Raw genomic sequence first — 17,406 nt, forward strand, 5'->3', positions numbered from 1 at the left:
GGTCCTCCCTCTTCCCCTTCTTGAAGATGGGGACCACATTTGCTACCTTCCAATCATCTGGCACCTGGCCCAAGCACCACGATCGCTCATAGAGCCGTGCCAGGGGCCCCGCAATAACCCCAGCTAGCTCCCTCAACACCCTGAGGTGTTTGCATTTGTTTTTTTATCATGGAAAAAAATCAGAGCTCCCCCTGACCCTTTTGATCACAAGAACGTGGGTCCAGCTGCAGCTTCCCCTCCACTGCTTTGTGATGCTGCCCAGCCCCATATGGTAGTACCCTTCATTCCCAAGCCTCCTCCTTCTCCCCTGCAGATAGCAAAGTGGGAGTGGAGATGAGCAGAGCCTGTAGGGACGGGGAAAGATGTAGGCTGCCCACTGAGGACTGGGGGCTGTCCACAACAGCTGCACCACCATGGCAAGGCTCCTCCTGCCCACCCAACAGCAGCTGGGACAGCGGCAGTAGTGCGAAATTATGTTCCCCCCGCTGCTGCTGGGTGACCAAGGGGCACCTTGCCATGGCAGCGCAACTGATGCAGGGGTCCCAGTGGCAGCAGCACTGGGCCTACTCATTTCAGTCTGTCCTCCAGCATCATATGCTGCTGGGCCGTAGAGGCCCTGGGGTGGAGGAGAGGGGGAGGGGGAGGAGGGTAGCAAGGCAGGGAGTCCCAAGCCCACAGTGGGCAGCCTGTATCCTCCCCTGCTCCTGCCCCTGCCCCCTCTGCCACCCCCTGGACAAACCGCCCATGGTTCCATCCCATTCCCCCAGACAGGTCCTGCACCCATGCATTTCTGCCCTGGCTGGGCAGCACCCCTAGCCCCACTCCCTCCCTAACCATGGCCACCTTAATCTGGCCCCCCACACATTGCCTATGCCTCCCCTGCTCCCCATCCACCCCGGCATTGCCTATGCCCCTTTCACCCATAGGCTTACCTGCAGGCAGCTGGGAGAACTTCTTTCCACTGCTGCCTGGCTGTATTGCTGGCCACATGCATGTGTGCACATGCACATAGTGCCCCCTGCATTCTGCTCCCCCCAGCCCCAAGCAGCCCCTTGCATGCTGGACCTCTGCCAGCCTGCAAGGGGAAACCTGCAGCTTCCCATGTTTTTCTCCTGTAAAGGAGAAAATCCATGTTTTTCCATGGCAAACGGAAACCCCAGATCCTTGCTAATAACTCATGGATTAAGCAAGTAGCTGCTCCTTCACAGATGCTCCCTCGCTCCCAACTCAGGGCTTCATGTGAGCTTTGTTGTCTGGCTGGGCTTGCCTCCTTTCTCCCTCTCCCTGGTCAAAGGGTTCTAGAAGCAGCTCCTAGCATCAGCTCAGTTAATCATTTAAGCAATATAATAGAGGAGGTTCAACAACATTTTTTAAATGATATTTACATCCATAATACAAAGAAGAATGAAGCTCTCTTGAATAATTACTCCAGTTAAAAGATTATATTAAAAAGATTTCTGGGTGGCATAAGACAAGCAGAAAATAACTGAAATCCCAATATTTGTTGTACATCTGCAGAATTATCTAATTCTAGTTGTGCCAATGTTTTCCAAGTTGCAGAAAGGTAAAGGAAAACGAAAGACCAAGGTTGTTGATTATATATGTTTTATATAAAAGTTTGTTTGCATTGTTCTTTAGCAGCAAGACCATCTGAAGTGATTTTCTGAAGTGTCAATAATGAAAAATTAAACTTTGCAGACCGAGAGCAAATAAAGTGGGAAAAATACTTTCTTGGAAGAAAATTCTTATATTAGATGCTACCTTTTCCAGTAATTCATTATAATGAATACTTCATCAAATACCTCACTTAATAAGCCAGCATTTTAAGTATTTGCTGTGCTTCCCATAATTCTGCCTTCCTGCAGTTTCAGTTCCCAGTATAAGTACTGCTACAAAAATTCACTGGACCATTTGACCAGTAGTCATGCATGCAGTTTTATATTGCAACTGCAGCATATGGCTGTATTTGAGTGCCTATGCATATTGTGATGAGGGCTGTATAAGCATTGGAATGCAGCGTGGGGCCAGATGTAAAACCTACTGCCAAATACAATCAAAATAGATTCCAAGATAAACTGTATTATTCTCCTGTAGCAGTTGCCTGTCTTAAGAAAAACTTGGAACTAGTCGCTTCTAGAGATTTCTTACTGTTTCACTGAAGAAACATCTAGATTTAAATTACAGATTTCAATAAGTATAGTTTAGGTTGCAAGTCAGTTGCAATGAGAGAGAGACAGGGACATCACAACCACTCGCAGATTTTTCTTCCATTAGATTTTGCAGGAATCCACTGAAAAATTCAGTGAACAAAGTCGCAAACCGTTATGCCACTAAAAGAATGGCATATTTTAATTCCCAGCATACAACAACTCATCCTCTTCAACTTTGTACTTGGAAAATCGATTGTGGAATGTCTTCCAGTCTCATGAAGAACAATCTACTATAGGACAACGTACAACAAGAACATATGCAAGCAGAGTATCAGTTTTTACTTGTTCATTTACCTTCATGAACAGAAATTCAACAGAAATTAGTAATTATAAATATACTTTGTTAAAAAAGAAAAAGAAACTATTTGACAACTAAATAGTAAAAAAAAAATACAGTATGAAACAAAAACATGCTATTAATCTGAATGTTAAGATATTTTAACTTATTATTTAAACTTAGATAGTTAATTTTTTATACTTTTGTTAGAAATCAGGAAAAGTATTATTCTTACTCATGAAGACAGTCTAATATTTTGCTTGCTGACTGAGCAATGGTTCCCAGAATTCAAAGTTTTCTGCAAGACTATTTAACCAAGTCTGCCTGAATTGGTTTTCAAAGACTAAAATGGTAGCAGAAAGGCTGCACTGAAAGCAAGTGTCAGTTCAACCTATTTACTGTGATGCTCCACAAAAACTTATTTTACAGCAGAGAAGGCCAAGGTCTTTCCATACATGGACAGTGTGCACTAAGTACCTTTTCTGAAGTACCAGAAATAGTTAAAAATCCTATTTAAAAAGAAAGAGAAACATACAATTTTCCTTTTTGATATTTTTTCAGCATCCACACTTTTTGGCAACTAAATACATACATGTATATTGTAAGTTTTTTTGTAATCTAGGACATGCAGAAGACAAGAATGCATGAAATGAAGATCTGTTCCCCTGAGGTATGTTCAAGATCACATGCTGTTTCTTAATTTGTGCAATGGAACATTAAAAACCACAAGCCAATCCCACAGATGTTCCTGAAAGCATCAAGACATGCTTACGTGCCTTTCTGTGCAATCCACCAATATCATTCTTGTCCTTCCTATCCCACATACCCACTCATAACATGCTCCAAAGTTGCTTACCACAAAGCAGAAGGGCAAGTCAGTTTGTGAGGGACTGCTGAAATGGAATGTAACTTGTATTAAAACTATCTACAGTACACTAGTTCTCTGGACTGACAAGATCAAACGTCTGTCCAGCACCTTTTAACAAGCATCTAACAGATTCTGAAACAACCAGTTATTTGTTCTGGCTGTTTAGTGGGAAGGCACTACAAGCACCCGAGTAGTCTATTCGGTATTTAGCAATTTATGGCATGACTGCTCTTGCTATCTTAATATGCGTCCCTATATTAATGACCAGAAGTGCAAGCAAAGGAATTTAAAACCACATTACACTTCTGTACATCACTTCTATTACATCATCAAAATTAAAAATTGACTAGTGTAATATGCATAGAATCATTAGAATAATGAAAATAAGGGGAGCCTAGATAAATTTAAAAACCATTCATAACCTTCCCTCCTCCAAATGCAGTATTTTACAGAAAGAGAAGCTCAGAATGTGCAATATATTTTTTAGGACGAAATGCATGGTTAGTTTAACCTTTTCTTAAAGGATGTTTCCACACACACACAGAGGAATTATAGTCTAAACTTATCTAATGAGAAACAAATATTACTTTAAAAATGTTGTTCTCTTCAGGAGGTCTGTTAGATAAAACACTAAAACTTAAAGCAAATAGGGAAGTCAGCCACTCCAAGATCTATTAATTTGCACCAGCTCTCCAACAAAGTGGGGGAGGGGGGAAGAAAAATCAAGACAAGGTAGGAAGAACTGCCTAACTCTAGTGTGCTTAGCTACCCTCAGAACAGGCTACCTAGAGACGTTGTGGAAACTCCATCATTGCAAGCTTTCAGATACACCCAAGATGTCATCCAAGTTTCTCACCCATACAACAGGGTAGGAATGACAACAGCCCAGTAGACAAGAAGCTTGATTTGCGTCCTGATATCATGATTATCAAAGACATCATTTTGGAGATGCCCAAAGACAGCACTGGCTGGTTTTATCCGGTGTTGAATATCATCATCTAGGATTAATTTTTAGTTTTAAAAGGGAAATGCATTTCTGTGTAGGGGAAATGTTCAACATTCTCCAAGGACTGCCCTCTAACTGTTATATGTGGGGGAACAGCTGGCTGACTGGGGTAGATTAGTAAAGTATCTTGGTTTTCATGAATTTGACAATGAGCCCAAACATCTCATGCTCTTTACAGAAGCAGTTGCAAGTGACCTGGAGTTTTGATTGAGTGGGCACACACAAGAATTGTCAGTCTAATAAAGTTCAGTAATGGAAGTGCTGGATTATATTGGATTTGGAATATAACTAGTTGATGTTAAAGAGGTTCCTGTCTCTGTGATACCAGATGCTGACTCCAGATGGAAGTCTATCAGCAGTGAAGTGCAGAATAGCTGCAATTATAGATGGAAAAGAGCACTGGTGCAATCACATATCTTTGCTCAACTCCAGTTCTAACAGTGAAGGGGTCTGTTTCTGAGCCACTGCATAGGATGGCTGCTGTCATGTGAAGAAGTCTGATGATGGTAACAAGTTTTGGTGGGCATCCAAATCTCATCAGGATCTTCCACTGGGCATCTCTGTTGAATGAATCAAAATGTTCAGGTCAATGAAGGCCATGTAAAGATCTCCATGTTGCTCACGGCCTTCTTCTGCAACTGCCTAGCAACAATGATCATGTCTATTGCATCTTTGAATGATCCACACTGACACTCGAGCAGAATCTCTTTGGCAAGGGAAGCAAGTTTATTGAGAGAATTTGAAAGAGCATCTTCCCACCGTGGACAGGAATAAAACTGCCATGGTAACTGCTGCAATCTGATCCATCTCCCCTTTCGAATATGGTTCTGATTTTAGCAACTCTCAAGTCCCAGGAATGTTCATGTTTCTGGATTTTCAGAATAAACAGCATGTAGCCGCTGAGAGTGTTTTATTCCACCACGCCCATAAATTTCAGCTGATATTCCATCACTTGCTCAATGGCTTTCAAGGCATCTTGATAGGCTGGGCAAGTCTTCAGGGTAGTTTGTAATAGGGGGTTGTAGAGTGTCTTTGATGGCATTATCTGCAACATTAGAATCTTGGTTCAGAAACTCTTTCAAGAGTCCCTTCAACCATGCATTGATGTTGGAGCCATGCCTTCAAAAAATCCTCCATATCCGTTGGAAGGACAGAAAAACGAACAGGGTTCCGACTCAAGCAAACATGACCAGCACTGAAGCCATGTTTACATGGCATCAGCTTCTTTGGACAGGACTTGTCAAAAGGTTGCCTCACAACCAGCTCCCAAAACAAATCATAGAATCAGAGAGCATTAGGGTTGGAAGGGACCTCAGAAGGTCATCTAGTCCAACACCCTGCTCAAGGCAGAACCATCCCCAGCTAGATCATCCCAGCCAAAGCTTTGTCTAGCCGGGTTTTAAAAACCTTCAAGGATGGAGATTACACCACCTCTCTGGGTAATCTGTTCCAGTGTTTTACTACCCTCTTAGTGAGAAAATACTTCCAAATATCTAACCTAAACTTCCCATGTTGCAACTTGAGACCATTGCTCCCTGCTCTCTCATCTGCTACCGATGAGAACAGTTTAGCTCCATCCTCTTTTAAACCACTCTTCAGGTAGTTGAAGGTTGCTATTAAGTCCCCTCTCTCTTCTCACCTCTAAACTAAATAAGCCCAGTTCCGTCAGAAGTCTTGTCCCCCAGCCCCCTCACCATTTTTGTCATCCTCCACTGGGCCTTCTCCAGTTTGCCCACATCTTTTCGGTAGCGGGGGTCCCAAAACTCAGCAGTACTCCAGACGTGGCCTCACCAGTGCTGAATACAGGTGAATAAATCACTTCCCTCAACCTGCTGGCAAAACTTATACTAAAGCAGCCCAGTATTCCATTAGCCTTTTGTGTTGGCTCACATTCAGCTTATTGTCCACTGTAACCCCCAGGTCCTTTTCTGTAGAGCTGCTGCCCAGCCACTCAGCCCCCAGCCTATACTGGTGCATGGGATTGTTCCATCCTAAGTGCAGGACTCTGCACTTGTCTTTATTGAACCTCATGAGACTTCTTTTGGCCCAATCCTCCAATTTGTCTAGGTCACTCTGAATCCTAGCCCTATCCTCCAGCTTACCCTCCACCCCAGCTTGGTGGCATCTGCACTCTTGCTCAGGGTGCACTCTATGCCATCTTCCAGGTTGCCGATGAAGACATTGAACAAAATTGGCTCCCTGGGGCATTCCGCTCGATAGCGGCTGCCAACTAGACATTGAGCCATTCATTACCATCTTCTAAGCCCAATGCTCCAGCCAGTTTTCTATCCACCTTATGGTCCATTCATTCAACCCCTACTTCCTTAGCTTGCCTGCAAGAATGTTATGGGAGACCGTATCAAAAGCCTTGCTAAAAATCAAGGTATAAAGATCTTATACTCCCAACTTGCCAATGGTCACTGCTCTAGTGGTAGCCAAAAACAGAAATTCAAGGACACCTTGAAGACCAGTCTGAAGAAATGTGATATTAACCTCAATACCTGGGAGATTCAAACTCTGAATCATCCCCAATATCAAGTTATAGCAAAACACTGACCATTTTGAGCAAAGTCTCCTCACTATGGAGGCAGATAGGGAAGACACAAAGGGTAAAAGCTGTAACCAGACATCACCAGGATCTGCTCCTTCCTTCTGAAACTGATTTGAGATCTGCATGTTTAACTGCAAACATGGCAGACAGTCTCCTTAGTAATCTCCAAACTCACTCAAATTGAAGAACTGCCAACAAGCTAAAACGTTCATCTAGAATAGTTTAGACAGGAATGATCCTCCAACGAGCACTTCATTAGAAGTGACATCCTTTCCAGCACTAATTTTTCTATCGCATTGAAATGTGGTAGTTATTACATAATATCTTGAAGCAAGACAGGAATTCCTGCATATAACAAAATGCTTTTTAAAACCAAAGTATTACAATGTGTTACTTGTGGCATCGCTACCACTTTTGCTAATAACAAAACACTTGGGTCAATATCAAAATAAGAAGGGATTCAGTTACAAACTACACAAAGTAGCAGGCAACGTCAAGGTAAAAGACCTATTTTGGTTGAATGTTTGTTGCTTTCACCACCCAAAGAAAGCCTGGTGGCAAATAAAGCTAGAAACCAATTAAAGCCACAAAATGAAAGAAATAAATACTTGGCTGAATGGTCTGAGGCTCGAGTAAAATAATGAATGGTCATGTATAAACAACCATCCAACTAGGAAATGCGTAGTTGGGGAAAGTCCCTCTTTCACAAAGCAACTTCTTTATTGTTTTAGGCCAGGCCCCAGCTCAGTACAAAGACTGGGCCTCATCCTGCCAGCTTACTTTGAACAGTATGCAATTAGTCCCACTAGACAGAATTGTGGAATCAGGCCCTCTGTGAATACATCTCGTATGCATCAGCATCTGTGCTTTTTCCATTGTGTGCTCCAATAGTAAAATAAATAAATAAATAAATAAAAACCTCCATTTTCTTTTGCTCATATACCAGTTTTTTTTAAATCAGTTTACCAAGATTCATCAGAAATATTAAACTAATGAAGTGTCACAATATCTCTGAAGTTGGCATTCCTACTGGATTAACCACAAAGCCACAGATGCTGCCCCCCTCACAAAAAAATCTAAACTGCTTTCTGATAGCATAAAGCAAAAATTCCTACAGGTGTTGGTGACCAAATGCTAAAAGGATGTCTATTCAAGTTTTGAAAAGGACTCACCCATGTTTTTAGGCAATTAAGCACAAGAAATTTGGGCCCCCTACTGTAGAAAGGATGTGGACAAACTGACGACAGGGCTGGGGGACATGACTTATGAGAAGAGGCTGAGAGAACTGGGTTTATTTAGTCTAGAGAAGAGGAGACAGAGGGGATTTAAATGTAGCCTTCAAGTACCTGAAGGGGGATTTGAAAGAGGACAGACCTAGACTGTTCTCAGTGGTGGCAGATGACAGAACAAGGAGCAATGGCCTCAAGCTTCATAGTAGGTAGAGTCGGAAGGGACCTGAGCACATCAAGTCCAACCCCCTGCCGTGGCAGGAAAGAGTACTGGGGTCAAACAAACCCAGCTAAGTGATTATCCAGCCTCCTCTTAAAGACCCCCAGGGTAGAAGCAAGGACCACTTCCCTTGGAAGTTGGTTCCAGATCCTAGCCGCCCTGACTGTGAAGTAGCACCTCCTGATATCCAGCCTGAATCTACTCTTGGTCAACTTATGGCCATTATTCCTCGTTACTCCCGGTAGCGCTTAGGGGAACAGAAGCTCTCCCATAGCCTGCTGGTCCCCCTTGGCCAGTTTGTAGACAGCCACCAGATTCCCTCTCAGCCTTCTCTTGTGGAGGCTGAACAGATTCAGGTCCCATAGCCTCCCCTTGTAGGGCCTGCCTTGCTGCCCCCCAATTATGCGAGTTGCCCTCCTCCAGACCCTCTTGATGCTGTCCACATCCCTCTTGAAGTGCGGCACCCAGAACTGGACACAGTACTCCAGCTGCGGCCTGACTAGTGTCACACAGAGTCAGGGTGAATCAGGAACCAGAGCCAAATCAGTGTACATCAGAGCCAGAATTGGAGTCAGAGTATGCCAAAGTCCAGAGCCAGTGTTGTGATATACCAGGTGTCTGAACCAGAATAAAAAGCCAAAGCTGAGATTGGGTCAGAAGTTGCAGCAAAGGAGGTTTAGGTTAGATAGTAGGAAGAATTTTCTCACTAAAAATTGAAGATCACTTCAGACTAGACATAAGGAAAAACTTCTTTACAGGTCAAATGCAGAGAGTTTGGAACAGGCTTCCCCCAGAGGTGGTACAAAGCCTTGGCTGGGATGATTTAGTTGCAGATGCTCTTGCTTTGAGCAGAAGGCTGGACTACATGACTTCCTGAGGTCCCTTCCAACCCTAATTTTCTACCATTCTATGAAATTTCACAGTATTTTTCCTAAACATGCACAATTTGAAAATGGACGCTTAGAACAAAATGCATCCTTAGCCATAATTACAACATTGCCATTAAGATACATTTTTTTTTTTTTAATTGTTTTGGTCGTTACCGATAGCCGATTATTAATCGGCCATAATCGGCCAATACTGATCTGATAGCCAATTTAGAGGAATGCAGCCCAGCAGCTTGGAAGCAGCATCCAGCTGGTATGTCGGGGGTGGGGGATAGATTGAGGCCCCCCACCATGAGGGAGTGAGTGGGGCAGGGGCAGGTGCTGCCCAGTCAGGGCAATGAATGTGACCCCAGGGCTGGAAGCAAGACAGACCCACGGGTGGCTCATCTGAGGAGGGCAATGGGGGTGGGAATGACTCCCCACCACTGTGCGCACTCCTAGGAAAGGCACATGCCCCCCCAGATGTGTGTGCACGGCAAGGGCAGGCTGCCTGCTGCAGGCTTGGACCCAGGGGCTGTGCCAGGTCTTCCTGGTGGGGGTGGGGCTGGGCTCAGGGCAGGCTCAGTTGTGCAGGGCAGGCAGTAGTGGTGCTATGAGGGGGAGCTACAGGGAATTTTGGAGTGGCTATAGCCCCCTGAAACCCCCCTAGCACCATCCCTGCTTGGGGCACTCTGCTCTGCTGCCCTTCCCTTGTGCGGCCAATGTAAGGTCCCGATCTCCATGCGACTGGGAGGCAGTGTCCTGCCAAGCCAGTACATCTTTCTCCAATCCGTGGCCCCCTGCTCCCTAAGATGACTGGGAGCAATTTGCTCCTGGTCAGTGTCTACATATGCACTTTGGCACATTAGTTTAATGCACCCATTTCTTGTACCTTATCTACAAGTACTAGAAAATGGCATGTTAGACTAATCTACTATGCAGTAATTGCTCTGCATGGGTAGATGATGACACTTTACCGCGCAGTAAATTAATCTCATGTAGACACACCCACAGTGAACTACTTGATTCCACTCCACGCAATACTCTGCTGGAAATTCCTCATCAGGTACAAACCCTCACATGAAATAGCTATCTTACAAATAAGTGGGGTGGTCCTATTTTGCCATAGCAGGCTATTTTTGGTAGGGTTGGGGGAAGAAGGCTCCAGCATAAATTCTAATTCTGGTTTTCCTCAAAACAAGATAACCATCCAACTGTTTACTGTACAGGTGACTGACTATGCAAATAACTCTATTCAGCTTTTTTTCTTTATTGATTAATTTAGAATGAATGCATAACAGATAAACACTCATACTATTAGATGTGAACTCCCCCCACCCCCAAACAGCGCTTTACTTTAAGCTTGGCACACCCTTACATCAAGCACAGCACATGCCCAGAACAGGCATTGTGTTAGTTTCACGAGGCGTGCCCAACATCTGTATAGATTGCACACTTCAGCTATTAGATGAAAGCACCAAAAACCACTGCTGAAGGTGCAATTTACACAGACACTGGGGAAATGGGTCAAACTAATGCACTTCTTCTGGTAAAGTGCTGTTTTATTTTTTTCACATCCATCAACAACCACTACGATATTTTTTTTAAACCAATTCTGTTACACAAAACTGCACCAAAATAAAAACCAACTATTTAACCTTATGCCAAGATAAATGGTATTTGCTACAAATGCATGGGATTTGAATATTAACTAACACAATTAAATATAGATGAATTGAGCTGTTAAATTAGGTCATCAAGATACTAAAAATGTAGAAGAACAAATTATATAAAAAGTTGAGAGAAAATTAAAGTCCAAAGCCCAGGAAAATAATAAATTATTTATTTGACACACACAACAGTACAATGGCTCCATTACAAACTATACAGAAGAGATTTTACTATATTTGCTTTTCCACAGCCTACTTCTCCATAAATATGAATATTAAAATAAGAATGCTTCCTTGTCAAGTCTATAAACAGACATAGTAGGTCAACCTCTACTTTTAATCCAAGTTCTTAAATTAGAAATCTGAGCAATAGGAAAAACAGCAAAAACTACTTCTTTTTAGTACACAGTTTAGCAAAAATAAATAAATAAATAAATAAATGGGAGATAACAACAAACAGTTTGTTGCTTCATGTGAAGCAACATCAGTTCACTACACAAGTGATTAGTGCCCAGAGGTGCTTTCAGATGTTCACATCTAGATTCAGCTTGTGTATTTTCTACACAGTATGTCATTAACAACACAGTAGTAGGAGTCTCCAAGTTGTATAGATGATATAAAACCTGATATACAATATGAAAGTCTAAAAATCTCCTACTCTGGAAGCACTTGAAGACCTACAGATACAATAGCACTGGAAATGCTGACTAATTATTTTTTTCTGTGTACATATACTTAAACCAATAGTAGATCTATTCATAAAGAAAAGTTAAGTTAGTGATGAGTTCAGACAGCAGAGGTACTAATTTCCTTTTTCTAATCTGTCTTTGATAAAAGAACATTTGGAAGAGAAGCTTGAACAAGTTAGTAAGGAAGAGAAGCTTTTTTTGTCCTCTCAAGCTTTCTTTGTAGAGAGCACTCAGCCTACTGCTGCTTTCTCAAAAGTAGGTCATGAACTCTGCTAGAGGCCAATGCTGCAATCAGACTAAACTTCAAGAAGCTGGGGGTGGGGGAAAAGAGATCCAGAACATTAGGTTCCTTCGTTGCTGTGCAAAGATCAAATGTAAGTTAACTGTAATTTTAAAGTATTTTGTTTTTTGGTAAATATTGGAAAAACATGTCTGACGCTACGAGCCTCTAGTAGCTCAAGAGAGCTTTCTGACATTTCTAGATTGGCATACAACAGAATTACTTAAAGATATACAGCCCTATATGTGGCTAGTGACAGCAGGAATCAGTTTTCCGCAACAATCTAAGAGTAGACCAAAACAAAAAAAACACTGTGCTGAAAAGCAACACAATTGTTTGTGAAGTTCATTACCACCTTTTTCAAAACTACATCTCTGAAATGACTACCATAAATGTATGTTAAGATTGGCCACAAATTTTCTTTTGCAAACAGAGCATGCACACAAATTTTTAAACAGAAAAAGATCATTCAGTCTTGAAATGACAAGCTCATTACACAGAGCAGACACTTGTGCATGGACAAAGTGTAAGCAGTTCTAAATGCAAGACTATGAACAGATACTGTGTTTGCTCTAGAAGAAACATAGTAATCTGCTTGTGAGAAATTTTGCACAGTAACACAGTAAGTAGTAAATACCACTACAAAATGAAAAAAAAGTAACTAGTTTTGGAATTGTGTTCCTTACCAAGATATATTATACATTATCCTCTGTCATTAGGGCACAGGATATTAAACATTAGGTGTCAGAAACTGAGGTCAGGTTTTTCTTAATGAAAGATATACTTTGGAAGAAACTTTAATTCTTTCAATCCTTTTGTCTTCACTCTGAAATGAGACACTAGGCGTCATAAGTTCTTTTAATCGTGTGCAAGCTTTAGTGCCCTAATGAATCAGGACTTATGAATTGATAGTCTAGATAATGCTGTTATTTCAGCAAACTAAAATAACTTAATAGAAAAACAAATAGAAGTACACCATGCTTATTCTCCTTGACCACTGCAGTTATGTGTATTCATATGAAGTTATGCACGTCAGAGGCATATTTAACACAAGTATTAAATGTAAGAGAACATGGTGTAGAAGATTTTACAATATTTTTAATCAATTTTAGGCTAGAGGAAGAAGAGAGAAAGTAGTAGAAGTTTTACCATGAAGTGAATAATACTGGTAAACTGATCTGAGCCTTCAAGAGGCCAAGAAGTGATATAAATGGAAATACACCACATGGCACCCCCATGTGTTACAAGTTTTCAGCTTACCAGGGTTGTCTTTGGCAACAAGACCTTTGGAAAAGTCACTAGGTGTAGGTGATGTTCTGCTGTCCCTCTTTGCTGCGTCAAGGTTATTACAGTATTCCCATCTCTTCTGCTGAAGCTCCTGAAGCCAGTATGTCATGTCCTGACGAGTAGCAGCCTAGAAAGCAAGAAAGGCAAGAGTACTGAAGAGGCTGACATTCCTGGCAAGCATGCATATAACCTGACTTGTACAAAAGGGAGACAGAGGTGCCCCTGCCATTCTGCTGATTACAATCAAGCAGTTACCACTTCATTTAAAGAAGTGAGTCATGTATCCTTAGTTTTGCCACTCTTGCACCTCCTAAATGCATCAAAATGTTCCCGCCCTGCTATGTTAAGCTTCATAGGGCTGCTTTCTTGACAGCCTCCTACACATTTAAATCTTACCCAAACACCCAGAAGCCGGGGAGGAGGTGAGTGAGTGAGGAGAGGAAGCATTTAGATGCATAGAACAACAACAAATCCAAAAAGGCAGTCTCTACACATACTTGTCTCTTGGTATATGCAGTGTATTTGGCGGAAAGTAGGCAAATATGTACACTGTTGCAGTACATCCCTTCAGTATGAATTAGAATTTGTGGATTACTTTTCTCTTGCTATATGAAGCAACTCCCAGAGCAAGAGGAGGTTAGAAAGCAATTCAATAAAGGCTTAAAACATTTAAATCCATGGAGCCACTTTAATTTACATGAACTGATATCAAATAACCAACCAAAATGAAAAGCTCTTTAAACAGTTTTATCAAAAAAAAAAAAAAAAATCACATGAAAAGGGTTATTTCAGACTCCATGTCAATTAAACGCTTGACCTCATCTGCAAATATCAGTAAGATGCTAATTAGTAGCACCTAAGATAATAGATACTTTTCAACAAGAAAATGTATTTCGCTTAAAATCAAAGATGTACCAAAGGGTTACTTTGCATCATTGCAGGCTAGATGTGAAACTGAAAACAGAAACAAAACACACACCTGCTCTCCTACCTATCCTAACCTGCCACTGTCACTTTCTAGTATGTTTTCTTTGGCTACAGTCTCATTGAAGCTAACCATATCTAGAATTAGCACTGGATAATCTAATTTGATAAATTCAGTCACAGAAAATTAACTTGTGGCATCAGCAAAAACAATAGAGACTTAAAACCTTTGATTTCTGAGTGTACACTATTTTATTTGACTTTATTTCACATCCCACACTGCTTTATCAGTCCCAAATATTAACACTGTGAAACTCAGCTCTATGTACTGTAGATGTGTAATAATTTCTGACTTCAATTAGTTTAAAAACCCATCTTATCTCAAATATTATTTCAATTATGCTTCCAAGCTGTTCAACCAGAATAGCAAAACTTGATTTTACAGATTTCCAATTGCTATGAAAAGGAAGTGTGATGAAAGTTTCCAATACTCCAACTCCTATATTATGTAAACAGGAAGATATGTTTGTAACTGAATTTATAACAGCCATGTTTCCAAACTCTGGAATCTTTATGCTTCTTTCTGGAACAACAAGAAGTTAATCTCCTTGTAGTATTCTCCTTGTAGCTTCTCTTAATTCTCCTCCTCCTCCCTATTTATCTGAAGCTAACCAACAAGAGGGAATTTCCCTGTGCTCATATAAATGGAAGATTTTCAGATGCTTAGATCTGCACATGGCCCTTGTATGTACTGGATAAAATTGCAGAAGAACAAAAATACAAAAACAAAAAGGATGTAAATGCTCTTCTTACCACTTAAATGTTATAATGCAATTGGAAATAGCTGTTATAATACAGTACTTCAGTAATGCAGATTGTTTTGCAATAAGAAATGAATGGAGAATAAGATTAACATTACAGGATGGTAATCAGATTTTCCCAAGAATGATTATATGTGTGAAATGCCAAAAGATATACATAAAGTGAAATGAGAAGAGGAAAAAGAACAAAATCCAGTATCAGAAGATAGGACAATGAAGGCTCAATTTCTTGGCTGCTGTGAAAGAATATCCTACCTAACAGATATTTCCAGTTCCTCATACTAGCCGGAATCTGTTTCATGCATTCTGTTCTTATTCACTCACCAGTTACAGAAAAGAACTTGCCTTGTTAGAAGAAATGGAAGGAAATTGGCTTGAAGAGTAAATGTCAAAAACAGAACACAAGACCAGACTTATCTGCCCATGTAGTCATCGTTGATGGTTTTGGAGAAAACAAAGCAGATGTCTCTTTTTAGATCCAATTTTTCATCATTTCAAGCTAAGTGGCAAGACTCTTGGGCTGTTGTGCCTAGCCATTCTTGCAGAGAATGTATCCCCCTCTATTTCTAGTTCAGAAATTATTTCCTGCTCTCTTTTTATCCAGTGGCAATTTTGAGTTCCTAATGAATCAGAGATGCAAGGTTACCTAACAGACTAGTATTTCCCTTTAAGGTTTTCTGCAGACAGACCTTGTCAGCCAAAATGTTGTAGTCTTGAACTAATGTCAACTGAGTAATCACAGGGCTGCGCATTAGAAAGCTGCTCTTTGTTTAGTTATTTGTCATTCTGTAGCAGCTCATGTCTCACTGCCTCAAGCTTAAGTTATTTACAATGTATTTCTGCCCAGTTTGTTCTGTGATTTGACAAGCTGTTTTCATACCCTGCCATGCTATCCCACACTTGCTGCCTAAAAAGTGGCAAGCTGTTTTTAATCCAATGCCCCTGTTTTGTTTTCTTTTGTTTTTTTTAAAGACATGGCTGTACCTGATCTCCTCCATGGATTCAACCCAATGGGGAATATATTGTTGCATCCACAGGCAGCAAGAGATTGGACCTTGCTTTTGTGGTCCTACAATATAAAAGTCATTTTTCTCTGCCACCTGTCAGTAGGGTTGTGTGAAGCTTCAGTCCCTGACTTGATTAAGCTGAGATTCAGCCCGATTAGGTGTCCAAATCTCTGAATCTGAATTGAATCAGAGGACCCTTTAATTTCTCCAAATAGAACTGGAACCCCCTGAATCAATTCAGAGAGATTCAGACATAGACACAGCTTTAAATGTTTTTGCTATATACCTCTAGGTAGAAGGCGGCTCATGATTGCCGCGATGCTGGGACACAAAGGGCATCCCACAGGAGCGCAGGGGGCTCCCCAGCATGCTTGGCAGCAGTCCCAGAAGTGGACCAGAAACATTTCTGGTCCAATTCCGTGTCCACTGGGGAGTGAAAAGGGGGGGCCCCCCCGCACTCCCCCGGCTCGGCGACTGGTGCCTCCTGGGTCTGGAGTGGAGTCTGGACCCCACCGCTTATTCCCCAGTGGACCTGGAAGTGGACTGAAAGTACTTCCGGTCCACTTCCGGGTTCACTGTTGAGCATGTGGAGGGCCCCCCCCACACTCCTGTGGGATGCTCCACGTGCCCCAGCATCACAGCATTCATGAGCTGTGCATATGTAGATGTCATACGTCATACACAGGACATCACTCTACATCTCAAGGTATGTAGAAAAAAACATTTAAAGCTGTGTCCGTCTCTGAATCAGCATCGAATCTTCAGATTTGGATTCAGCCAAACTGAATCAGGGACAGTGATTCAAATCAATGAATCGAATCACTGTACCTGATTCGGGTTGAATCTGAATCAAATAGGACTCGCTTCACACACCCTACCTGTCAGTACTACTGTTGACATCTATTACTTTTCTTTCCTTCACCCACACAATCTTTTCTTTTATGCTTGTTTTAAACTTCCTCCAATCTGTTTAATTGGTATGTGGCTCTTATAATTGTGTTTTACTATATTTTACTTGCTTAACTTACAAAAAAGAAGTACTTATTTTAAAAAAGTATTTAGTTACCTAACCTGAAAAATCAAGGCTGAAAAATCCACTTGCTACATGAGAGCTGTCATTAAAAGTGAAGCTGATACAAACTTTAAAACAAGATCTTCACAACTGAAGAGATTCACTAACAGCATGAAGAAGAGTGAGCATCCTAAAGGTGTTAGGAAAGCAGAGAACGTGCAAGTTGCAAATTGTAGCATTGTGAAAATGCAGTGTGCAAGACAGCATAGAATAAGTCTAAATAGAGTTATATTGTGTATAAGCAACTAAGAAAGAATCATTTTCAATGTGCAGGGCCATTCCAGAGAGCAGTGCAGTATGCGCCAAGTGAGGGAAAATAGACTTTTCCATTTGATGAATGCACATTTAACCAGGATGGGAACTAATTTAAATCATAGACAACAGATATCTCCATGTCACAAGGGACAGTGCCAGAATTTACTTTTATGC

The 17,406-nt window shown here is 41.4% G+C and overlaps 1 protein-coding gene across 1 annotated transcript in view; it reads right to left on the reverse strand.

Annotated features, from left to right (window-relative positions):
* The window catches only part of TBC1D2B (TBC1 domain family member 2B), a 146,758-nt gene that overhangs the window by 39,914 nt on the left and 89,438 nt on the right, over positions 1–17,406 (reverse strand). The window contains exon 2 of the mRNA XM_019504395.1: positions 13,127–13,280. Within this exon, the coding sequence (XP_019359940.1) occupies positions 13,127–13,262 (136 nt within the window). The 5' untranslated portion in view covers positions 13,263–13,280. The remainder of the gene's footprint in view (positions 1–13,126; positions 13,281–17,406) is intronic.

The sequence above is a fragment of the Gavialis gangeticus genome, unplaced genomic scaffold (assembly GCF_001723915.1).
Source record: "Gavialis gangeticus isolate Ggan-Ray unplaced genomic scaffold, GavGan_comp1, whole genome shotgun sequence".
Taxonomy (NCBI): Eukaryota; Metazoa; Chordata; order Crocodylia; family Gavialidae; genus Gavialis; species Gavialis gangeticus.